Source organism: Ursus arctos, unplaced genomic scaffold (assembly GCF_023065955.2).
Source record: "Ursus arctos isolate Adak ecotype North America unplaced genomic scaffold, UrsArc2.0 scaffold_19, whole genome shotgun sequence".
NCBI classification, from domain to species: domain Eukaryota; kingdom Metazoa; phylum Chordata; class Mammalia; order Carnivora; family Ursidae; genus Ursus; species Ursus arctos.
Window position 1 is genome coordinate 49083586 of NW_026622863.1, and position 24614 is coordinate 49108199.

At 54.8% G+C, this 24614-nt stretch overlaps 1 protein-coding gene across 1 annotated transcript in view; it reads right to left on the reverse strand.

The window, feature by feature from the left end:
• Positions 1 to 10742: 10742 nt before the first annotated feature.
• The window catches only part of ZC3H4 (zinc finger CCCH-type containing 4), a 41055-nt gene continuing 27183 nt past the window's right edge, over positions 10743 to 24614 (reverse strand). The window contains exons 12-15 of the mRNA XM_026481976.4: positions 19414 to 19778; positions 18869 to 19212; positions 15840 to 16091; positions 10743 to 14620 (exon numbers count right to left, since the gene is read on the reverse strand). Coding sequence (XP_026337761.2) covers positions 13101 to 14620; positions 15840 to 16091; positions 18869 to 19212; positions 19414 to 19778 — 2481 coding nt within the window. The 3' untranslated portion in view covers positions 10743 to 13100. The remainder of the gene's footprint in view (positions 14621 to 15839; positions 16092 to 18868; positions 19213 to 19413; positions 19779 to 24614) is intronic.

Below are 24614 nucleotides of genomic sequence, written 5' to 3' on the forward strand. Positions count from 1 at the left end.
AAACTACAAAATACTGATGAGTCACACTAAGAAGATCTAAATAAGTGGAGATATATACCATGTTCATGGATTAGAAAACTTCTCCCTCTCATGGAGCTTTCGTTCTAGAGGGATAGGCAGAAAATAAGCAATAGGGGCGCCTGGGTGGCACAACGGTTAAGCGTCTGTCTTCGGCTCGGGGCGTGATCCCGGCGTTACGGGATTGAGCCCCACATCAGGCTCCTCCACTATGAGCCTGCTTCTTCCTCTCCCACTCCCCCTGCTGTGTTCCCTCTCTCGCTGGCTGTCTCTATCTCTGTTAAATAAATAAATAAAATCTTTAAAAAAGAAAAAAGAAAAAGAAAAGAAAATAAGCAATAAACATGCTAAATAAGTAAATCTTTGGGAAAGTCCAGGAGACTAGAGGAGCCCAGAGAGGGTACTTGACCCAACCTGGATGTGGAGTCAGCAAGGAGGTGCCTAAGTTGAAACCTGAACTCTGAGTAGGCATGGACCAGATAAAGCATGAAAAGAGTCTTTCAGAAAGAATCTGGGGCTCAGGAAAGCTTATAGTGAGTGTAGGAGATTGAACATAACAATTATTTTACCATCAGGAGATAGTTTCCTTTTCTTCCTTGGGCGGCCACAACAACTGTATTTTCTAAGATGCCCTACAGTGTATAGAGATCTTTTGAATCCAGAAAAGCAGCTTTCTGACCACCCTAACCCCATCCAGAACAAGGGGACACATCTGAGGCCACCCCCTTTAGTTTCTGGGTCACCTATAACTCCTGGTCCTGTGCAGTAGAAAGCCATAAAGGATTTATGCAGGGGACAGACAATGCTCAACTTATCTGTTAAGATCACTGTACCTCCTATAAAGTCTGGGTTATAGCAGGAAGAGATCAGAAACTTGCAAGAGGACAGGTGACCCTGTCAAAAGCTATTTCTCTCCATTCCTTTCCTATTTCTCTCCATTCCTTTCCTGGACAGCTGAAACCAGTCCACTTATTGGTCTCCAGGACCTCCTAAGGGTAGATTCTCCATTTATTATTTCAGCAAATATTTATCGAATATCTACTATGTACCAAACTCTGTTTAAACACTGAGGATATGGGGGCGCCTGGGTGGCTCAGTCTGTTAAGCATCTGACTCTTGATTTCAGCTCAGGTCGTGATCTCAGATTTGTGAGATCGAGCCCCATGTCGGGCTCAGAGCTGAACGTGGAACCTGCTTAAGATTCTCTTTTCCTCTCCTTCTGCCCTACCCCCCATCTCCCTCTCTAAACTAAAAAAGAAAAAAAAGAAACAACAACAAATCAAAAACAAAACAAAAAAACTGAGCATATATCAGTGAACTAGACAGAAAAACGATGTGTCCCAGCTCCTGGGAACATGACCACACGAGGCAAGGGAGACAAAGGAATAATTAATATAATTTCAGGAAATGTTAAATCCATGCAGAATATAAATCAAGGTGACGAGGGAGAGAATGACCAAAGGCTATGGCAGCCATCTTCCCATTTTGTGTTGTCTCCTCTGACATCTAATAAGGATTGCTCTGTGTAGCCAATGGAATACTGTGGAAGTGACTGAGTGTGATTTCCCAGGCTGGGTCATCAAAGACATTACCACTTCCGCCATGGTCTCTTGGATCACCGTCTCTGGGGTAAGCCAGCTGCCACATTGTGAGGACACCGGAGCAGCCTTGTGGAGAAGCCAACAGCCAGCACCAGTTTGCCAGACACATGAGTAAACCTCCTTGGAAGGTTCCTCCTGCCCCTTTTAGGTCCTTGGATGACCACAGCCCTGGCCTGAACCTCATGAGAAGCCCCGAGCCAGGACCACCCAGCTGTGCTACTACTGTGGCTGCAGAAACTATGTGCGATAATCCACGTTTATTATTTTAAGCTGCTCAGTTTTGAGGATGTGACACAGGAGTAGCAATGTGAGTGACAAGGAGTCATCTAGGAGGTGAGGAGGAGGAGGAGGGCTCCAAACAGAGAGGACAGCACGTGCAAAGGCCCTGAGGCTGGAGTGTGTTTGACATGCTGGAGGAATAGCCAGGGGGCCTGTGTGGTTGGAGCAAAGTGAGCAAGGGGAGAGGGGACAAGATGAAGTCAGAGACAGATGGGGGTTGGGCTGTTGGTGTCTCATGGGCCATGTTGAAGGCTTCCTATTTTATGTTAAGTGTGATGGGAGCCAGTGGGAGATTTTGAACTGAGTAAGGGTGCGGGGTAGCATGACCTGACATTCGTCTTTAGAATGTAGTGCTGACTGCTCAGTGGAAAAAAGACTTAGCAGCCAGAGGATTTTTTTTTTTTTTTTTAAGATTTATTTGAGAGTGAGAGAGTTCACAGGAGCAGGGGGAGGGGCAGAGGGAGAGAATCTCTAGGAGACTCCCCACTGAGCATGGAGCCTGATGCAGGGCTCAATCCCACGACCCTGAGATCATGACCCGAGCTGAAAGCAAGAGTCGGACACTTAACCCACTGAGCCACCCAGGCGCCCCTCCCCAGGGGCTATATTAAATGAGCATCTAATGAGGTCTCTCCCTAGCTGAAACCCTTCCACAGCTCTCCATCACCCTCTGGAATCTTGGCTACAAGACCTGCCGGGTCAGGCCCCTCCTAACCTGCTCCTTCGTCTCCCACGGAGAAGAGCTTGGATTTTGTGGAGGGGGGAGGAGGACTGGGAGCTCTGGAGCGGGTTAAACGTGGGAGGGAGTTCAAATGGGCTGTAACAGCCTGGCTGCTGGCAATGAACCCTAAGCATTAAATGGGATTAAGGGGAACTGAAAATATTTGAGACACATTTCTCACATTCTTGGCTGGTGGAATGGTTGAGACTGATGAGAAGAGAGAGAAAAATGAATGCCAGAAAGGGTCAGGGCCGAGAAAACAAATCCTCCTTAAAGAGACAGATCAGAGGGTTGGCCCGCTGCCTCTGCACTTGTGATTGGATCGGGTGGTTCTCCTGCAGGAACCCACCGGGAGCTTTAAAACCTTAATGCTCCAGCCTCATCCCAGACCAATGCAGTCCTGTCTGCCGAGGGGAGGGACGACCAGGCATTGGGATCCTTTTACAGAATATATATGCACTCCCCACAAAAAAGAAATGGCAATTATGTGACATGATGGAGATGTTAGCTGAGACTCCAGTGGTAACCCTATTGCAACACTATATATGCAGCGCTGTGTGTATACACGTATGTATCAAATCGACGTGTTGTACCGTAAACTTACACAATGTTAGATGTCAATTACATCTCAATGAAAAAAAAATTTAAATGTATTTTTATCAAGAGCTGACCGGATGTCAGGCCCCATTCCAACTGGGGCCACAATAAGGGGTGGGGGTGGGGGTGGATAAAGGATTAGCTTTTGTGGCAGGGCATTTTAGCGCCGGGAGAGGAAGCACAGGGCAGGTCACGTGACCCACCAACCCAGCATTTACTTTGGTTGCCCCTCAAGTCCTGGTACACGATGCTAGCATTTTCTCTCTGCCCAGGTGTTCACGATGACCCCTCTGTCTTGCCCTGACCAACCCTGGGTCAGGCTGCTGTCCTCCCCAACCCTCCAGGCCCCACACAGCCCCTCCCCCAACTGAAATGCTGGTCAGCTTCTCCTGAGACCTGCTGACCACAGGAGGACACATTTCCTGTCAAACCACGTTGGTTACTTACTTCCCCTCACACACCCCACTTCCCCTACTACAAACCCCACTCGGCAGAGGAAAGCAATGCCCTTTTCTGTTTGATTTGGAGACATGTGCAGACCTCAGAGGTCAGAACAGCCTTCCCATGGCAATGGTCTTGTTTTTGTTTTTGTCTTTAAACAGATTTTATTTTTAAGGAATCTCTCATCTCAACGTGGGGCTCGGACTTTCAACCCTGAGATCAAGAGTCACATGTTCTAAAATGGTCTTTTTGAATACAATTTGAATAAAATTTCTCATCTCAGATTTTTTTTTTTTATTTGACATCTCCAGAAAGTTCTCATGCATTCTTCATTAGGTTAATTCCTAGATACCTTATAGGTTTTTTCACTCATGGGAAAGTTATCTGATTTTCTGTTAATTTCCTATTTATTATTGTTGGTATAGAAGAATGCTAGTGATTTTTTTAATTGAGATGTAATTCACATACCATAACATCCGCCTTTTTGAAGGGTACAATTCAATGGCTTTTAGAATATTCACAAGGTTGTAAAACTGACATCACTCACTGCAGAATATTTTGATCACCCAAAAAGAAAACTCCCTGCACACCCCCCCACACACACCTCCACCCCCTCCCCCCAGCCCCTGGCAACCACTAATCTCTTTTCTGTCTCTGCGGATTTGTTCTGGACATTTCCTAGGGAGATGGAATCCTACAATATGTAGGCTTCTGTGTCTGGCTTATTTCAGTGAGCTTAATGTTTTCAAGTCTTAACGTTGCATCGCGGGTGAGCGCTTCATTCCTTGTTACAACGGAGTAATAGTCTCTTCTCCAAATATAGCACATTTCGCTTATCCATTCATCAGTAGATGGACATGTGGATTGTTTCCATTCTTTGCCTATTATAAATAACGCAGCTGGGACACCAGGGTGGCTCAGTCGGTGAAGCATCTGCCTTTGGCTCGGGTCATGATCCCAGGGTCCTGGCATCGAGTCCCCAGTTGGGCTCCTTGCTCCGCGGGGAGCCTACTTCTGCCTCTGCCCACTGCTCCCCCTGCTTGTACTCTCTCTCTCTCTGACAAATAAATAAAATCTTAAAAAAAAAAATAACGCTGCTATGAACCCGCATGTAGAAATATTTTTTAGGGTACCTGCTTTCAAGTCTTTGGGGTTTCAGTGGGAAGCAGGGGCCAATGGCTAGCCGTTTTCCTTGGCTTGCGGCCTCTTCCTAGAACCACTACAAACTCTGCTTCCCCACCTACCACTGATCTCCAAGCTCCTTCTAACGAGCACCCCTGCGATGACATCCGGCCCACCCAGACAATGCAGGACCATCTCCCCATCTCACGACCTTTTAATCACACTGGCAAAGTTCCTTTTGCCGCATAATAGAGCGTTCTTGGGCTCCAGGAATTAGGGTGTGGCTATAGAGGCTTTTCAAAGAGGGAGGCAGGAGGATTAGTCAATAGTAGGAGATATTGGGGGCGCCTGGGTGGCACAGCGGTTAAGCATCTGCCTTCGGCTCAGGGCGTGATCCCGGCGTTCTGGGATCAAGCCCCACATCAGGCTCCTCCGCTAGGAGCCTGCTTCTTCCTCTCCCACTCCCCCTGCTTGTGCTCCCTCTCTCCCTGGCTGTCTCTCTCTCTGTCAAATAAATAAATAAAATTAAAAAAAAAATAGTAGGAGATATGAGGACAGAAGCAAGAGGTCAGAGGGGCATAAGGAAGCGACTGCAAGCCAAGCACTGCGGGAGGATTCTCGAAGCTGGGGAAGGCAACGAAATGAATTCTCCCCTGAACCCTTCAGGAAGAACACAACCCTGCTGAGACCTTGATTTCAGACTTCTGATCTTCAGAACTATAAGCAAATGCATTTGCATTATTTTTAAGCCCCTAACTTGCGATAATTTGTTACAGCCGCAAACAGTTACCAAGCTTGAGGGTGAATACCGTTGACAGGAGGTGGGAGGTCTGGAGAGGAAAGTGCATGGAATGATTTGTAATTGTGATCGTTTTAACACGGGGAAAGACCTGAGCTGCATCTAGGGTTTAGGGCTGTGCTGTCCAACATGGCAGCCGCTGGGCACACGTGCCCTCATTTACCTTTAAACTCACAGTCATTAAAAAGTCCATGGGGCGCCTGGGTGGCACAGCGGTTAAGCATCTGCCTTCAGCTCAGGGCGTGATCCCAGCGTTATGGGATCGAGCCCCACATCAGGCTCCTCCGCTATGAGCCTGCTTCTTCCTCTCCCACTCCCCCTGCTTGTGTTCCCTCTCTCGCTGGCTGTCTCTATCTCTGTCGAATAAATAAATAAAATCTTAAAAAAAAAAAAAAAAGTAAAGTCCAGGGCCCGGGTGTAAGTGCTCAGTGGCTACACGTGCCCAGAGGCTGCCACATGGGAAAGCAAGGAGAGAGACCATTTCCACCCCTGCCGAACATTCTAATGGCCAGTGTTTGTGGAGAGAATAAGACACAGAGTGTGTCATAGTATGTAAAGTTACAAGGCCAGCCTGAAGAAAGTAAGGGAGAGGGAAGGGAGAAGGAAGTTGGCAGGAAACACCTAAAGCTGACATATTTTAAGAGAAACAGAGGGGCACCTGGGTGGCTCAGTCTGCTTGCGGTTCTGGTCATGATCCCGGGTTGCTGGGATCGGATCCCACCCGGTGCCAGGACTCCCTGTTGAGCCTGCTTCTCCCTCCTCCTGCTTGTGCTCTCTCTCAAATAAATAACAATTTTTAAAAATGTCAACATTATTTTTTTTTAAAAGAGAGAGAAACAGAGTAGCCACCAGAAGAAATAAGACTGTATAAAAGATTTTACCTTTCATATCATCTATCCGGTCGGCAGCCTGGGTGGCTCAGTCGGTTGGGTGTCTTCTGCTCCTGTCATGATCCCCTGGGGTCCTGGATGGAGCCCCATTTGGGGCTCTGTGCTCAGTGGGGAGCCTGCTTCTCCCTCTGCCTCTGCCCCTCCCCCCAGCTTGTGCTCTCTCGCTGGCGCTCTATCTCAAATAAATAAACAAAAATCTTTAAAAACCAAACCAAACCAAATCATCTGTTGGGGATACGGTAGAATGATACGGGGTACGGGGGATACGGGAATAGCAGGGTAGGTGCTATGGACTGAATCGTGTCTTCTCCAAATTCGGACGCTGAAGCCTTGGCCCTCAGTGTGGCTGCATTTGGAGAGGGGGCTTTTAAGGAGGTGATTAAGGTTAGGTGAAGGTGTAGGGTGGGGCCCTGACCCCGCAGGGTTAGCTCCTTAGAAGCGGAGACACCGGATTGCTTTCTCTCTCTGCACAGGCAACCCTCCGACCCAATCATCCGCCGCACCCCACGCCCACTCTACTCACTCATTGGCTGGGGCGGCCTAGGGGGCGTGGCCTCCATGCAAACTTCAGGGTGAATTTCAGCTGCTCAGGCCTTGGGGAGTGCGGCTCCCTGTGGCTGCAGACAGACGACAGGGGCCTTCCTCAGCTGTCTACTGTAGCCCGTGGCGTGGCACCTGCAAACAAGGAGGGACGCCTGGGAGAACTTGGGAAGGCTGGTGCGGGAGACTTCAGTGCTGGCCTCCAAGTAGCTCCAGCTGTCCGCCTCCTAGCCCCGTGGCAGAATACCACCACCCCATCCTCCTGGAAGTTCAGCGGGCCCTATGACTCGCTTTAGCCAGTGAAAAACAACAGAAGTGAGGTCCCATGGCCTTGGGGAAGAAGCATTTCAGGGCTGGGGGCAATCCTCCATCTTCCCTCACCACAAGTGGTCCCAGGGGCAGAGCCTCGGGCAGCTTGGATCCCTTCCTTAGGTGGCTATGGTGAGCCGAGCTTCCTGCTGCCCCTGAATGAGCCCCTGAGATTTGGAAGGTTGCATTTCTGCAGCAGAACCTTGCCCATCCTTATTAAACAACTGGTAGGCTCCAAATCTTAAAAAAAAAAAAAAAAAAAAAGGGAAAAAAAAGTTTCATAGTATCAAGAGCTCCTCACCAGACTCATAACATGGTAAATACTGTCGAGAGAAAAAGCAACTCATCTACCCTGGGGGCGGGTCTCTTGCAAATATCCAGTAAAGTTTACTATGGATATCATTTAATGTTTGTGTCTCATCTCTGGTGGAAGTTTAAGAGTAAGGGATTGTCCTGTGATTGTCAGGAAAAGGACTTCTTCTTTTTTTTTTTTTTTTTTTTTAAAGATTTTTATTTATTTATTCGACAGAGATAGAGACAGCCAGTGAGAGAGGGAACACAAGCAGGGGGAGTGGGAGAGGAAGAAGCAGGCTCATAGCAGCGGAGCCTGATGTGGGGCTCGATCCCATAACGCTGGGATCACGCTCTGAGCCAAAGGCAGACGCTTAACCGCTGTGCCACCCAGGCGCCCCAGGAAAAGGACTTCTAAGAGACTTCCAAAAGATTACTGCTAGGTAAGGAATAACCAGCACACACATTCCAGGGAGATTTCAGAGAAAGGTGGTGAATGAAGTCTGAGAGTCATCAGAGCCTTCTCTGCCTGCATCCCCAGAATCAGCTGAAAGACCAGTATAGGGGGCCGAGTGGTGGTCCCTCAAAATATATGGCCATGTTCTAACCCCCTGAAAGGTACTAAATGCTACTGCACTGTTCATTTTAAAAATGGTTAATTTGGGGGCGTTAACTGGGTGGCTCAGTCGGTCTAGCATTTGACTCTTGATCTCAGCTCAGGTCTTGATCTCAGGGTTGTGAGTTCAAGCCCTGCATTGGGCTCCATGCTGGGTGTGGAGCCTACTTTAAAAAATATATATTTTTTTAATTTTTAAAAAATGGTTAATTTTATGTTATGTGAATTTCACCTCAATGAAATACATATGGGAAAGTGTTGGCAAAGATATAGAGCAACCAGAACTCTCATTCACTGCTGGTGAGAACGAAAAATGGTACAACCGATCTGGAAGAGTGTGGCAGTTTCTTATAAAACTAAACATTCATCCACCCTAGGACCTAGCAATCACACTCCTAGCTATTTACCCAAGAGAAATGAACATCTATGTTCACACAGAGGCCTCACGCAAACCTGTTCAGCTGCTGTATCCAGAACAGCCCCAAAGGGCCCCCAGGAGGTGAGCGAGTAAATAACTGTGGTCCTCCCATCCAGGGGCACAGTGCTGGTACCGACTGGGAGGGAACCTGAGGGAACTTTCTCTATGTTCATTGGGGTTTGGGGCACATAGATGGATGCATTTTTCAAAACTCCACAAGTGCACATGGAAATTCTGCGCATTTCATGATTCGGAAATTGCACCTTGAAAAAAAAAAGGAATGTGAATCTTGAACTCTGGTTAATGATACGCATGCGGAAGGATTTGGGGAGCTGTGTTCTGAGGGATGGAGAGGGATGGGCAAATGGGTAAGCATCTGACAAAGCAAGTACGGTCACACGTTCACACCTGTAGAATCTGGGCAGAGGGTCGGGTCAAGTGCCTCAGGACTCTGGCACGGGTGCCAATCCCCACGCCCCAGTCATCTTTGAAATTGGAAGGCTCTCCACATGGCTCTTGGCCTCACTCACCAGCTGATGCTCACTGGCCCCTTCTGTTCTCAGCTCCTTTTTCCCTCCAACAGGGACCCTCAGGGCGCCATCATCCAGCTCTATCCAGCCTCCACACAGAGCCCCAGTCCAGAGGGGCTTTTGGCCAGTTCCCAGACCACCTCGTCCTCCCAGTGCCATCTCAGCGAGGAACTGCCCTCCACTGGGCTGCTCAGACATCCTCTCCGACCCCTCTTCTCTGTCACCCCTCGTGTGTCACTGTACCAACTCCTCTCTACTGAGTCTCAGGTCCATTGGTTCCCCAGCCCCCCCCCTTGCTTTGTCATCCCACCAGGCTCCCTGTACCCCCATCTTGCCCTAGCCAATCCATTTCCCACAACTCCGCCGGAAGGAAGGTTCTAGCCTCCAGTCTGACGACCCAGCCACTGCCTTACGTGAACACAAACTCTCTAGGCTTTTCCCTGCGTCTGTAGCAATGAGGCTCTCCAGGACCTGCCGACCTCCTGGGTCCAGGTGCCAGCTCCTTTCCCCTCGCAGGTCTCTGCCCCAGCCAGTGGGTCGCCTCTGCTGGAGCCCAGGGCCGCCCACCAACGCCTGCTGGCTGAATCATCACTGTGGCTCTCACCCCCCGTGCCTCCCTGGCATTGCGAGCCACGCAGGTATTTGCGTGCTCAACCTCAGGACGCTGGATCTTTGATTACTCTAAGCACGGAACACGAGACTTCAGTGTCCCTCTTGCCGGCAACCAACGCGGGGAAGGCCAACGAGACCGGACAGAAGCGTGCTGAGGGGTTTCCAGGAAGTGTTCCCTTGTTCATGAGGAAGTCTAGGAGAGCTCCCTCCCTGCTTCTGCACTTGGGAGGGCAAGGAAGAGCTGCTCTCGCCATCGTGCAATCACGAGGGGACAACCAGCAGTAGGAAAGTTGGCCCAAATCCGTGTAGAGTTCACTCCAACTTGACCAACCCCTGGGACTGCCCTGCTGACCTTCCCAAGGTGCTGGGCTCCTGGCTGTTTAAGCCGGCGGAGTTGGGAGTTTTGAGTTGCAGGTGAAATCACGCAGATGAACTGGAAGAAATTCGAAGTCTGCATCCTGGCATGTTGACATCAACGTAGAGCTTACCAGCTTAGCCTGGCGGCCAGTGCAAGGACTCCATCCCCCTGACCTCACCACCTCCCAGAGGCCTCGCCTCCAACACCACGGCACGGCAGGGAATAGGTGTTTTAACACGGGAATTTTGAGGAGACACATTCAGTCCCTAGTGGTCAGGGCTCCTGTTTCTTCTCATCCCTTGCAGCCAGCCCAGTGCCCTGCTTGTTCACCACTGGCCCCTTCTGCGGGCTGTGCAGGGGTGGGGCCGCAGAGCTCACCGCTATAACTCGACGCTGACACTGGCCCAAAGCAGAGGGCTCGGGAACTGGGGGAGGCAGGTGCCAAGAGCTAAAGGAAAGCAAGGCTGTTTGGAGGCCCCAACCCCCCAGCGTCATCGTGAATGTCACCCAGGGGCCGGCCACCAGGAGAACAGATCTAGGTTTTGTCACTCCCAGGGCGAGGGATGGTGGGAGCAGCACAGAGAGGCGAGACGGCAGGAGTTTTAAAATAACTGCATCCTTTAATGGCAGTAATACAATTATTGGATTAAGAGACCACAGGAGAAAGGGCAGGTGACATTTCTGGAAGACAGATAAGGAGTACAAAAAGGGAGCTGGGACAGTCATGCGATGATCATTGTAAAAATACAGTACATTATATACATATTTGCACCATCAACTCTCAACTCTGAAGTAGTATTTACACTTTTGTTACAATCCTGGTTAGAGAACATTTTGTTTTTTAAAAGCTTGGCCTGATGGCAAATGAAAATTTCGGGGAATTCATAGTCCCATGAGGTTCTTAGGCTGAATATTCTGACAGGAGGGTTCCAGCTTCTATTTCATCCACAGATTTCGGTTTTAAAAAAGTATTTAATTTTGCTTTTACAAAAGAAAATTCTCAAAGGAGGGAGAAAAAAAAAAAAAAAAAACCACAGCCACACTGTATATTCTTACTTATTTTTACAAACACCAAGGGCTGCAGCCCTTTGCTTCAAGGCCAACACTGGTGGCTGAAGAAAAATCTCACTAATGATTGTTTAAAAACAACAAAAACAAAAAAGACAAAGACAAACCAAACCAACCTGATCACGGCGCACTGACCCTGTGGGCTGCCTTCTCCCGCCCTAGCTTCCGGCCCCAAACTCAAGGACTGTTTTTTCTTTTTCCAGGGAGAGGGGTTTGGTATAGGAGCCTCATTCACCTCCCACCCCAAAGAGGTGGGAGGGGAAACCCTTTGGCTGGGTCATCAGGTTTCCTCATTATTAGCAAGGAATAGGTGGGGCTCTTAAGCAAGGCAGGTGAGATGATGGGATGAGAAGAAAAGGCAAGAGACGGCCAGCATGTGTGGACACATAGCTGGGAAGGACCCCGAGCCACGCGCTGGTCTCTCCAGGCCACCTCCACAGGGTGGGCCTCCTCTGGAGCTTTGTGGACAGGGCTGGACCTCAGCCAGGGTCCTGGGGCAGGATGGGGGGGAGCCCAGTGCAGATGTCTCTGCTCCGATCCCAGCTCAGCCGGAGGACGGGAGCAGGATGCAGGTTTCTGGTTCCACACCCTCCCCCTGCAAGTGGGGGTCCTGCCGGGCCCTCTCCTGGAGAGGGCCTGGCAGCCCCCACCCCACCCTGGCTAGTCTCCTGCCCTTTCCTCAAGACCCCAAAATCCAACACTGTGACATGCCTCTGAACCCACGCACCTGTCAGCTGGGAAGAAAACCAAACACACCAAAACCACGGGCCCTAAGTTAGACACAGTGCAAGGAGGTTCGAAGCAAGCAGAGAGGAGAAACACTTTGCCAAGAACCACCCGGGTCTCCCTCCGTCGGGAGCCTGGTGGAGCGGCCACGCCACGGATCCTTGAGCTATCCCCCGAGGGGCTGGGGCCAGCACACTGGGTGCTCTGGCCCCTGAGGACCAGGAAAGACCGCCAGCCTGAGGGGAGGAGGCGCGGCCGCGACAGGACAGGACAGGACAGGAGCTAATACTGACGGAAAACACATGGTCTGCGGAGGCTGCCTGCTGGAGGCAGTTTTTGGGGTATGCCGCCCCACACCAGCCCTGCCACCTCCAGGTCCATCTCTCACCCTGGAGTCTTCTGATGTGGGCGGAGGATGCGGGTCTGAGGACGAACTCTGGACGGAGGGCAGCAGGGAGGCCGGTGTGCGAATCCGCAGGAGACGGGAGCAGAAGGGACTCTGCTTCTCCCGGCCCAGGCAGCTTCCGAGGGCTCTCTGCCTTTCTTTCAAATTGTCTCCTTCCTTCGGTCCCTGAATTAGGTCGTCAGGGCCTGCCCACTGCAGAAGGGATGGGGTTCTAGAAGCGCCTGGACCTGCTTCCACGCAGGGCCTGCCCACTGTCTCGGCTTCATCTCTCCTCGCTCATATGGGGTGAGCAGCGTTCAGTGTCTTAGGACACCTGTTCCCTTTGTCCTCGGGGGTGGGCGGGGGGGCGGAGGAGGGGCCAAGCTTTGCCCAGAAAACCCACCAGACCCCCAGCCACCAGACTGGGGCTCCAGCCTTTAGAGAGTCCCTGATAACTGAGCCGGGCCAGAGGAAGTGCCAGCTGGGGCTGAGGCCCAGGGGACTCACAACTGTTCACGTGCAGAAGGTTTTCTTGGCGGGAGCCTGGGAGCCCCGCAGCACTGACCAGAACGGACTGAAAATGGTTATATACAATTTATATGTTGTAAAGAAAGTACTATTAAAAAAGAGAGAAAATGAGAGAGAGCGAGAAAGACATGAGAGGAAAAAAAAAAATCACCCGGAGCCCCCCTCCCCCCAAGTTCCCAACTCTGGTTGCTGCCCTTAAATATTGCCCTGGGAAGGGTGGGGTGCAGGGAGCGCTTGACTCCAGCTTAACACTACTGGCAAAAGGGCGAGGCAGTGGGGTCAAAGCCTTTAAAAACATCTTTCAGGGACCCTGCGTCCTGCTCGTCCTCGCGGGCTGGGCTGTTGCCGGCAAATGGGCTCCCAGAGCCCGTCTTGGGCGTCTGTTTCACAGTCCCAAAGAGGGTGGGCACGGGCAGGTTGTGCACGCCAGGCTGGGGCGAGGCGCCGTCTGGTGGCGGGGCGCCCGGGGTTGCGCTGGGGGCCGTGGTGGCCTTGGGCCGGGGCCGGTTGTAACTGTTATATCTGTCCGTGGCTGTGGCAGCGCCCCCATCTGCAGCCGACTTCGCGGATTCTGGCTGTTCCAGGGCGGACTTGCGGACGAACGGGGGCTCCTTGGCCTTGGCGGCAGAGCTCTTGCCATTGCCCTCGGGGCCCTTGGCCTGGGCGCCCGCATCGGCGGCCGGCTCTGCAGTTTTGCCACCTGCGTTGGGAGTCCTGGGGTCATAGAGGCTGATGCCACTCAGCACGCTGCTCTGCCCACTGCCGCCGCCCTGGCCCAGGCCACCGGCAGCCAGCACTCGGGGGTCATAGGGGGCGGTGGCTGGTGGGGAGGACTCCCCGCTGGGGCTGCCGGCTGGAGAGGATGCTTCGGTGGGGCCGGGCTTCGCAGCCCGGGAGGCGGCAGCAGAGTCTGCTGGTTTCTGAAGCCGAGGGTCGGTAGGGGCCTTCCGCACCCGGGGGTCACTGGGCTTGTCGCTGGAGCCAGAGGCCGCTGAAGGGCCTGTGGCATTGACCGTCTTGAGGATGCGAGAGAGGAGCTCAAAGTCAGGCAGGTTGGAGCCGGACGTGCCGGGGTCTGTGGAGGTGCCCAGGCGCTGTCGGGGGTTGGAGGGCCCCGTGGCAGTGGCACGGTGCAGCCTGGGATCCAGGGTAGGCATGGACTGCAGGGCCGCAGGCACAGGGGGCACCGCGTCCTGCTTGGGGATGGGCAGGGGGATCAGGTCCTCGGGGTTCCAGAGCACGGTGCGGGCGAAGCTCGGCTTGCTCAGGGTCACGTCCTTCTTGATGTGGCTGAACTGCTGCAGCTGTGATCTCGGGTCCCGCAGCGGGTGCCCAGGGAGAGGGTCCAGGGGAATGGTCATGGTCTTCTCCCGCGGGGCCCGCTCCCCTTCCTCCTCTTCTGTAGGGGGCGCTCCAGACCCCTTGGACCCGCTGGAGCCTGCGGGGCTGGAATGAAGGCCGCCTTCCGGTTTGGGGGTGGGCAGGGAGCGGGCCAGCCGAGGGTCGGAGGGCCCCGTGTCTCCTGGGCCGGACCCGCTGGAAGCCTCGGCGTGGCGGGTGAGTCTGGGGTCCCGGCTGAGGCGAGGGTCAGCCAGCCGGCCTCCCGTGGGGTGTCCTTTTTGGAGGCGGGGATCCCCCAGCCCACTGTTGCTCAGGTCTCCAACGGAAGCCTGGGGTCTGCTAGACGTCTGCTGTCTCAAGGTCTTAAGGATGGAAGTGACGCTGCTCCCACCCTCATCCTCATCGCTGGAGTACCAGTTTCCAGTGTCACCTAACAAAGAGAGGAGGAGGGCCATGAGTGACCATCTGCCACCAGCCCTCTTGGAACCCACAGCAGCCCACTGGATGAATGGCTCCTCTGCCTCTTACCTCTGAGAACCTCAGTTTCCCCTCCCTCTGAGGGCTGCCATGAACGGCCACTGAGCTCAGGTGGCCCGGGCCTCAGAGCCGGGCCTGGCAGGTCACTGGCTAATGTTTCTAGACCTTTCCCTGTGTGCCAGCACTGCTCTAAGTGTTTGTCTTATTAATTCTCACGGCCACCGGGAAGCAGTGTTATTATCATGCCCGTTTGACAGACGAGAAAGCGGAGGCGTGGACCGCCATTAGATCGGGGGCAGAGCAGGGACTGAGCTCAGAATCCTAGCCCAGGGCTCGGCCACCTTGTCCTCACCCCCCGCGGACTTTGGTTCCAACAAGGCAAGCCCAGCTCTGGGTACCTGGGAGCAGCTACGACTGACTCCGCTCTCACTGTGCTCGGGGCTCACAGACACTGCCTCCCAGGCCCCTCGCAACGTTACCATGTCGCAGGGAGGGGCAGTCACCGGCTAGGAAGAGGCGGGGCCGGGTGGGCCGACTCAGAAACTGACCTAAGTCCAACCTTCTAGGCAGGTGAAACCGGAGCCACCAAGGGAGGGCGCTGTCCCCTCTTCCCACTGTCCCCACCAGGCTCCTACAAGGGCCACCGGTGGCCTCCGGCTCCTGGTTCTAGACACCATTTGTCCGCCCCATTTCCTCCTGGGCTGGATGCCATCAGATCCAGTGTGTGGCACCGAGCGACCTGGCAGCTGCGACTGCTGATTGTTACTGGTTTATGTCAGCGACTAGCTGTCATCTGCTGAATTCCTGAGAACATGGTCTAGGGAAAGGGGAGCTGCGAGCATCTCCTTTCAGCCTCCTCTGTAAGGGCGCAGAAGGGAAATCCTGCTGGCTCTGTCTCCTCCAGGGACCAGCCCACCTCCCTCCTCTATGGGATCAGGGTCTCTCTTGATCCCCAAGACACTGAAGGGAAGCCCTGACTTCCAATTTTCTCAGGGACAGGCAATGCAGCAGTCCTAGCCTGGCTTCACGGCCCTGAGCAAGGGTCCTCCCTGGCCATGGGCTTCTTTCCAACACAAAACCCATCCTAGGCATTCCCCACCTCTCCACTGCACAGTGGCCCGGGGGGCCTGTGCCTGTCAGGGGAAGCCCCTGCCCCTGGGGAGGACACATGCCTTCCTCATTCTCCCGGTCCTGCTTGCTGCTCTCAGCCAGCCTCCTCGCTCTCTCCTCCTCCTCCTGCTGCTTCTGCTGGATCCTCAGGTACAGGGCCCTCTGGGCTGAGGGCAGGAAGTCGGGGACACCGGCGCCCGGCTTCGGCCGGCCTGGGGGCCCTCCCTCAGAGAAGCTGTCGGGCTCCAGAGGGTGCTCGGGGAAGAGGTGCTCCCCAGGCTCCCCCGGCAGCTCTTCGTAGTGCCCGTAGTCCTCTGTGGCAGGGAAGAACCGAGGGTTCATGTTGGGAAGGGCCTCGCGGCACCGACTCCAACCCCCCGTGTGCCCTTCACTGGAGAACCCCCCCAATGGTGATGGGTGACGATGCGCAGCCCGTCCCTTCCTACCCTCCCCAGGACGGTCCCCACAGAAAGCCCGACAGCAGGGAACGGAGCGGGCAACGAGGGTATCCCCACCCAGGATGCAGCCACTGAAAACGGGGTTCACAGCACGATTCAGTGATGTGGGCAAATGCTCATGAAGTGAAAACAGGACGGAACACTGTACAGATGTTTATAAAATGCAAAGAAAAGGCTTTGAAGACAGACAGAAAACAGTGCCTCTGGGAATGAGATTCGGGAGAGAGGACTGAAGGATCTTTCCCTTTCGACCCTACGTGCTTCTGATCTCTTCCTATTACTGGCAACGAGCATTCATTTTACGGTTTCTTTGTAATAACCAGAAAAGAGAAACACTGCATCTCACAGTGAGCTCGTAATACGAGCTCAACCACGGCGAACAAAGACTTATAAACAGAAGGAAAGGACCCAAATGCAGCTATGGCCACATGTCAAGCCACAGGCTCCTGGCTAATCCCTCCTCCTCCCTCCTTTATGGGCCCCCGAGCTCCGCACACGTTCCTGCGCGTGCTGCCGTGTCTAAGGGCATGGGGCTGGGGGGCTCAAGGGTCTGCCTTCACTCCTGCACGGCGGGCAGGTGCCCGGCATCAACCGCCGACCTCCACAAACTCCACCACACCGGAGCCAAGGTCGGGGAGCAGCACTGCCGCACGTGGAGACCGTGTGCACACGTGTGCGTGCGTGTGCGCTGAGACAGACGATGTCTGGTCGGCACTGCACCCCGCACACAGGATGTCCCCAAGTGAGGAATGTTCCGTATCTGCACTGTGGGACTCGGCCACCACTATCCTCCATGGGGCTACTGAGCATCTGAATGTGGCCAGTGCCATAATTTAAGAGTTAAAATGATTTGTAAATATTTCATCCACGAAGCATATAAAGCAGAAAGTGAAAGATCACCTCCTTCTAGCCCCTGAACGCGGAGGGCAAGCTGACGCTATGCGGCGCCCCAGCGCAGAGCTGAGCACACTCAGCGAACAACGGTCCCAGGCCCCCCTGCACGCATCGTACAGCCCAGAGCGAATGCCTTGAAGGCTGAGTGACCGTGAACACAGTAAAAACCACTGAATGGTGTGCTTATTTAGAAGCGTAGATTTCCTGATTCATGAATTAGAGCGAATTATTCTAGACATACCTACTGTTAACAGCTTAACGGACTTGCTTTCCCTGCACACCCAGACCTTTTTCCACGTACTTTCCCCATATATTTAGAAAGGACAGGGGGCTGCAGGCACTGCAGCACCCCCTCTCGTACAGCCTGACAACATGTCACTTCTCTTTCTAAAGCTCCTGCTCCTTGCCCCAACACCTGCACTCACGGCTCCGAAGCCACCTAGACGCCAGAGACCCCCACTGGCCTCCAGGCTGCAGTCTCCCTGACGCCCCTCCAGATTTCCACACGGCTGTCAAACGGGCCTCTCGTGCTTAACAGGGGGCGCAAAGCAGGGGTGCTCCCCACCCACCACAACTTGCCTCTCTCCGCAGGACTTCCCGGCAACGGGGACAGCGTAAGCCTCCACCCAGTGACTGCCCCATTCGCTCCTTCCCACCTTATAACGTGTGTACAAGGAGGCATGCTGGCCCCATGGCGCTACGCCCCCACCACAAAACCCAGCCCTGCTACTTCCTGCCCCGTCGCAGCCGCCTCTGCCCAGAAGACTCCACGGCAGCCCAGAAACTTCCCTGATTCCACTGGAGCCCCTACTAGCCATCACCCTCGAATGCTCTGCCTGCACCCTATCATTCTTCCAGTGAGGCCACCTCACCGGGGCTGTCCGAGGCCCACGCAGGGACTTCCCTCCCCCTCTTCCCTCTCTCAAGCCGCCGGCTGGGGTCTCTGCACCTCGGCCTCCTCCCCTTCACAGCCCGACGTCTGGGTCTCACAGAGGCCTCTGCTGACTGTCCCCAGCGGTACTGACGCTCCCGACCTGCCTCCAGCCCCACCCTCAGCCACAAGCACTCAGCTTGACCTTCTTGAGACACGAGCGCGACTGAAAGGAGCTCACACGCTTACTTACGCGTTCCCGGTCGGTTCCCTCACCTACAGTGTGGCTGAGGCAAGAACCCCGGCTGCCCTGTGGCAGCAGCAGGCGCACCCCCGCCCTCCCGAAGGCTGCACAGGACCTCCCCCGGCTGCGGCACGGTCGGCCGACCACCCCGAATAGCAGACGTCTAACTTGTTACCCACACACGTTCTTGTTTGAATAAGAAAGGAAGGAAAGAAGGAAGACGGTTGGTCATGGGGACAGAACAAGCAGAGGCGCGGGGCCGACACCGGCAGCTCCACGCCAAGAACCGTCTGGAAGGAGGCCGCTCTGGAGAGGGTGCCTCCGCCTCAGAGCCCACCACCACTCTACACCCGCCCCTCTGACTTCCCATGGTCCCGATTCCAGGCACACCCCGCAAAATATGTGAAACAAATAAATTACACCGAGAATATCACAAGACTCCTTTCAACCTCAACACGATAGTGAACCCCCCGCCACTGAAAACGTGCAACCACTCACAGGACAGAGATGGAGTTGGATTCATGCTCTGAAAGACTCGGATGGAGCAGAAAACCCAAGCCTTCCCAACTAAGCTCCCCAGGGCCAGCCGTGGCGGCCCCCCACTCCCCAGCCCGGCCCGCACACCTGCGTCCCCGAGGAGTCCCGGCTCCATGTCCATGCCCTCCTGCTGCTGGTAGAAGTTTTCATAGAAGTTCTGGGATGGCGGGATGGGGGGCATCATTCCAGAATGTGGGGAGTCTCCAGGACCATAGGGCATCATTGGGGGGCCACCGGGTCCCATGGGCGGGCCAGGATTCATGCCAGGGCCCATCGGCATGTCAGGGTGCATGTCGGGGTGCATGTCCGGGTGCATGTCGGGGTGCATGTCGGGATGCATGTCGGGATGCATTGGGCCCCCCATTGGCCCTGGGGGGCCCATGTTGGGCCCAGGGCCCATTGGCCCTGGGGGTCCTCCGGGTCCAGGGAACCTAGGAGGAAGAAATGGTGCCCGTGAGAGGGGCTGCAGGGCAAGAATGGTGCCACGCTGTCAAGGAGACACGGAAGTGTCTACATGGTTGGTCACCGAGGGCTCCAGACCAGGCTCACGGCGACAGGCCCCCGGCACAGGGGAGCCTGGCTGAGGCCACAGCTGCCCCACCAGCCTGACTCTGGGGGCCCAGGGCACTCACCTCACGCCCAGCTTCTCAGCCAGCTGGCCCGTGGGCCGCACCACGATCTCAAACAAGGAGGGGATCTTCTTGTTGTACATGTCCTGCTGCTGCTGCAGCTGCTGCGGGGACAGCGGCTCGTGCACTGGCATGGGCATCTGGGGAGGCCCGGGGGGCGGGGGCGGAGGTGGGGGTGGGGGCGGGGGGCCGCCCTGCATGGGCCTGCCGTTGGGAGAGGTCGGGGCGGGGGGGCCGGGAGGCCGAGGAGGGGTGGGCAGGAGGCCCACGCCCGGGGGCGGCTTGGGCAGGGGGTTGATGCCCTGCTTCTTCAGTTCCTCCACTTCCTTCTCGTCCTCGGCGCCCGCTTCCGCGTCGTCAGCCAACATCTGCGGGTGAGAACAAAGGGAGAGATAGGACCGGGAGGAGGCAGGGAAGACGCCTCCCACGTGGGGAGCCGAAGTTTTTGAGGAAAACCGAAAAACACAGGACCCCATGGCTTTCACAAGCATAAAGCCAAGGAGCACACAGCCTCTTGGGCACAAAACTCATCATCCACGCCACGGCCGCATCCCCTCTGCGACCCTCTGGCAGGGGGAGCCACTCCTGTTTGCAGCAAAACACACAGAACACAAAAGGCACTAACTTCCCCCTTTTAAACAATTCAATGGCATTAAGTACAGTCACGAGGCTGTACACCCACCACCTCTACCTAGTTCCAGAAGTTTCCCATCACTCCAAAAGAAGGCCCCATACTTATTAGCCGTCACTCCCCCTACCCCTCCTCCAAGCCCTGGCAACCACTCATCTGTTTGCCATCTCCTCGATCTGCCTATTCTGGACAGTTCACACAACCAGAATCATATGCCGTGTGGCCTTTTGTGACTGGTGTCTTTCATTCAGCATGCTCGCCAGGTTTATCCACGCTGTAGCGTGCTGTTGCCCGTTTCACGGCTAATATACCACTGTCCTGTTTGGATTGTAAGGGCCTCTCACTACATTCGTAATCAGACCCCGAATCCTTACCCTGAGCCGCAGGGCCTGACAGCAGGGCTGGGTGTCTGGAGAGGACAGGGCCGCACCCTTCAGCTTCATTTCCTTCCGTGGCGCGCCGGACTCCTCGACCCTGAGGGCCCAGGCCCGTGCCAGTCCCACGGACAGCAGAGTTCTCTGCCCTGCGGCGCCTGGGCTGGGACCAGCTTTCTTCCTGGGTGTCTGTCTTTCCCTCTATTCCTAACTGTGGCTCTGTGTCCCCGAAATGTTGGGGTCTCTTACTAGAGGTCAACTCAGTGTGACCGCCCTGATCTCCTGCGTTCACTGCTGGAACACCATCAGCACCCTTCAAAGCACTGCCGAGCTCTCTAAGACTTTATGCGTAGCTGTGTTCCAGGTGATTCCTGGCTCACCCAACGGCTGTCAACTCTGTAAGGGCAGGACTATTTTGTGCCTGGGGCCCAGCATGGAGCAGGGTACAGGGGAGATGAACTATGCGAGCAGAATGTCTCACCGTGCAGAAAAGTTAACACAGCAGTCTTGACTGCTTTTCTTGGAAGGACTGCTAGCAACCTTGGTCTGGGGCTGGTGTCTGGGAACCTGGATTTGGGGGGGAGGGGTCCCCTATTCCCTGACTGATAAGAGGTGCTCATTGTGCCTAAAATGTTCAAATAAACAATGTGCTTTCTGCTGAAACATACCCTCTCCTTTCGGGATTCTGGAATTTTGGTACATGCCAGGCAGAGGCACCACTCTGGGCACTGAAAGAACCTGCATCATGCTCCCCAGTTGAGAACATTCCACAAGTGCTGTCACAACCTGAGGAGTCAAGCACAGCCCTTCCGACTGCATGGGGTGTGGACTCTTGGACGATGGTGCCTTCTCCAGCCTTTGCCCACGCAGGCTACCCACTAGGTCCCGGGCCATTGAACTGGGCCGGGGTCATCTTAGGGACCTCAGCACAGACACTTTAGTGCATCCTAACATGGGGCTTAGAGAGGTCCCGCCTCTAGCACCTCAGCATCACATTACACAACACCCCCCCCTGCCCCGCCCCTGCACCCAAGGATGGTGGGAGTGAGGGTGGTGGCAGCAGGGCCTCCAGGTGGGTGTCAGGCGGTTCTCAGCTTTTCACTCCCTCAGTCAGGAACAGCATCTGCACCCAGGGACAGCACAGCCCAAGAGGAATTTGGCTCCAAGGGTGTTAGAATACTCGGACAATCCATCAACAGAAAACCTTTGTTCCCTAGAGCCCTGCCGCTCCAGGTGCGGTCCGAGCGTGAAGGAGCAGCACAGAGGCACCTACTGAACTGGAACCACATTTTAACACGTGCTGAGAGCGGTGTGGGAAACAGTGCCCGCAACCAGCAGCGTCTTTTAGCAGTTCTCAGTGGGGAGCCAGGCAGGGGCAGGCCCCGGATGCCTCACTGCCCCCACGTTCTGCTCGCTTCCTGCCCAGCGCGCTGGCCCCTCGGCCCCTTCTGGTTCCTCACCCATGCGTGCAGCTGCTGCCGGCACCGTGTCCCTTGCTCAGTACGTGCCTCTCTCACTCTTTACTTCCTGCCACTCGCCCTAGGGGCCGGCCAGGTGTCCCCTCCTCCCTGAACCTCTGAAAGTCAACCTGTCGGAGTGCCTCTGGGCTCCCTGCACGTGCCCACCAGTGCCCCGACCCCAGTGCGTCATCAGGATCTGGCCGAGGACTGGATTTCCTCTCCTCACCGCTGCGTCCCCAGTGCCCGGGACACTAAGCCTCCCCTCCCCCAACCCAGTGTTAGGCACTGCCGCACGTCTGCTGGATGAGCGAGCCAGAAAACAAATGCATCTCCCTCTGCATTCCCTGGACTCCAGAGGATGGCTCGTGAGTGTCGGGTCAGCGAGGATGGGAGAGGCGAGGGGGCCGCGGCTGCCTGGGCTTTGACTAGCCTGGCTCTGCTCTTTGGTGTTCTTCTCGAGGGCAGGAGGGGCCTCCCCGGCCCCAAGGGCCCGCCCACCATCACACCTTCGTTACTGCCAGCACCCAGACCCATCTCTCTTCAGAGCTGCAGGTATCCGCTCCACCCTGTCACGCTTCGTTCCACATGCCTTCTTCCCCACCGGCCACACGCGGGGTTCTTGTGAAGGATGGCCCCTCTACTTCCCGAACCCCAAGCCAGGATCAGGGTCCCACTCTCACACACTGCTCCCAAGCTACTGCCTGGACCTCCCGAGTGGCTCACCTGCCCTCCACACCCTCACCCTCCCCATCCTGGGCCCCGCTGCCTCTGGCCGGGACTCTGCCCCTGCCTCCCCGTGTAGTCTAGTCGCCCTCCCACCATTCCCTGCACACCAACAGAGCAAACACCAATCACAAACACGGCCGCGCCTCTGCACCACTAGATCCTTCCATCAACGGCAACTCGATGCCCTCAGGTAGAAGGCAAAACCTAACAAGGTTGTACATCATTAAACAGGAACAACCTTGACCACAACTTCCTCCCCTGCTGTGGAGCGGGTGGCACGCTCTGGGCGCTGAAGGGCCACACTCCCTTCTCCCAAGCTCACACCCAGAAGGCCCCCCTCAATCCCTCCTCAACGAGCTGCGTTCTCTGCCCCAGGGCGGCTCTTCCTTCAGGGGGCCTCCCAACACCGGCCTCTGCGGACCTCCAGAGACCAGGCTTGCGTGTCGTGAACAGGCTTCTCTGTACCACCCACCAGCCAGAAACACCCGGCCAACACCCCTTCTCCTTTAGACCAACAGCTCTGGGGAGCAAGGCTCCGGTGACGTCTTCGCTACTATTTGCCGGCACCAGGCAGCAGTCAGCACACACCGGGCACTTAACGAATTCATGATTAATGGGAGGAACTGGAGCTTTCGCCCGCTGGCTGCTCTCGGTAAGGGCGCTGCCGCTCCCTGGTGAGTGGGCCTCCCCTGGCCTCCTACCTCCTTGGGCCCTGCCCACACTCGGCACTTCAGCTTCTCAGCAACGAGGGCTTCCGCTCCCACCTCACGCCAGGTGGGGTGTCCCAGCACAGCCTGCTGGCCAGCTGGAGAACACCCCCCCACTCCAGGACTTCGCTTCCCTCGCCCCTCGCTAAGACCCCAGCTCAGCACCCAGACCAGACCAGCTCCTTACCTACCATCTCCCACCCTGGGCCACGCGTGTTGCTGCGAAAGCAGGAACTGACTCACATTTGAAGCCAAGACAGTGACACGTGAAACACATTAGAACAACGTTCCCGCCAGAAAAGCTGAACCCAAACTGTCTGTGCAGCCCTTGCCCAGAGATGTGGAGAGGGGCACATCTGTTCCAGACCTCCCATGTATCCGTTCCTGGGCCTCTCCACCTTCGAGGACAACAGACGAGACAACCAGGGCCCTTCGCTAGCAGGACAGAACCCGACCGATGCCAAAACTTTCCAAAAGTCAGCAGCAACCTCTCAACGGAAAAGGATAGTCACGCCTGCAGACACACAAAGGCACGTGAGCCAAGGCTCATCAGGCCAAAGAAATCCGCTCATATCAGCTGGCTAAAAATCCTGTTTCTGCCCTAAACTGGAAACAATCCAGATCTTCTTCAGCTGGTAACCAGACAAACTTAGATCATCCATACAACAGAGTACTGCTCAGCAACAAACAGCTATGAACTCTTCTCAACAATGAGAATTCCAAATGCATTATGGCAAGTGAAAAAAAAAACAGGTTCAGAAGATTACATACACACATGTGTGTTTAAAAGCTATAACTGTAATGATGCCTGAGTGGCTCAGATGCCTGCCTTCTGTTCAGGTCCTGATCCCAGGGTCCTGGGATCAAGTCCCATTATCAGGCTCCCTGCTCAGCAGGGAGTCTGCTTCTCCCTCTGCCTGCCGCTCCCCCTGCTTGCGCTCTGACAAATAAACAGAAAAATAAAATCTTAAAAAAAAATAACAAAAAACCCTACACATCGTATAAACCCACTACAGAACATTCTTGAAAATGTAAACTACAGGGACAGAAAACAGGTCAGTGGCTGCCGGCGGCTGGAGAATGGGGAGGCGTTGACTCTCTAGGCGCACAGAGTTTTGGGGGCGATGGAGGAGTGAATTTCCCCCATCTAGACGTTGGGGTGGCTACCTGACTCTGTTTGTCAGAACTCACGTAACTTTACACTAAATGGCGAATTTTACTGGATACAAACCATACCTTGACAAACCTGACTATAAAAAAGTGAAGTGTAAAGAAAAATTTAAGAGTCGAGAACCAAAATGTATGC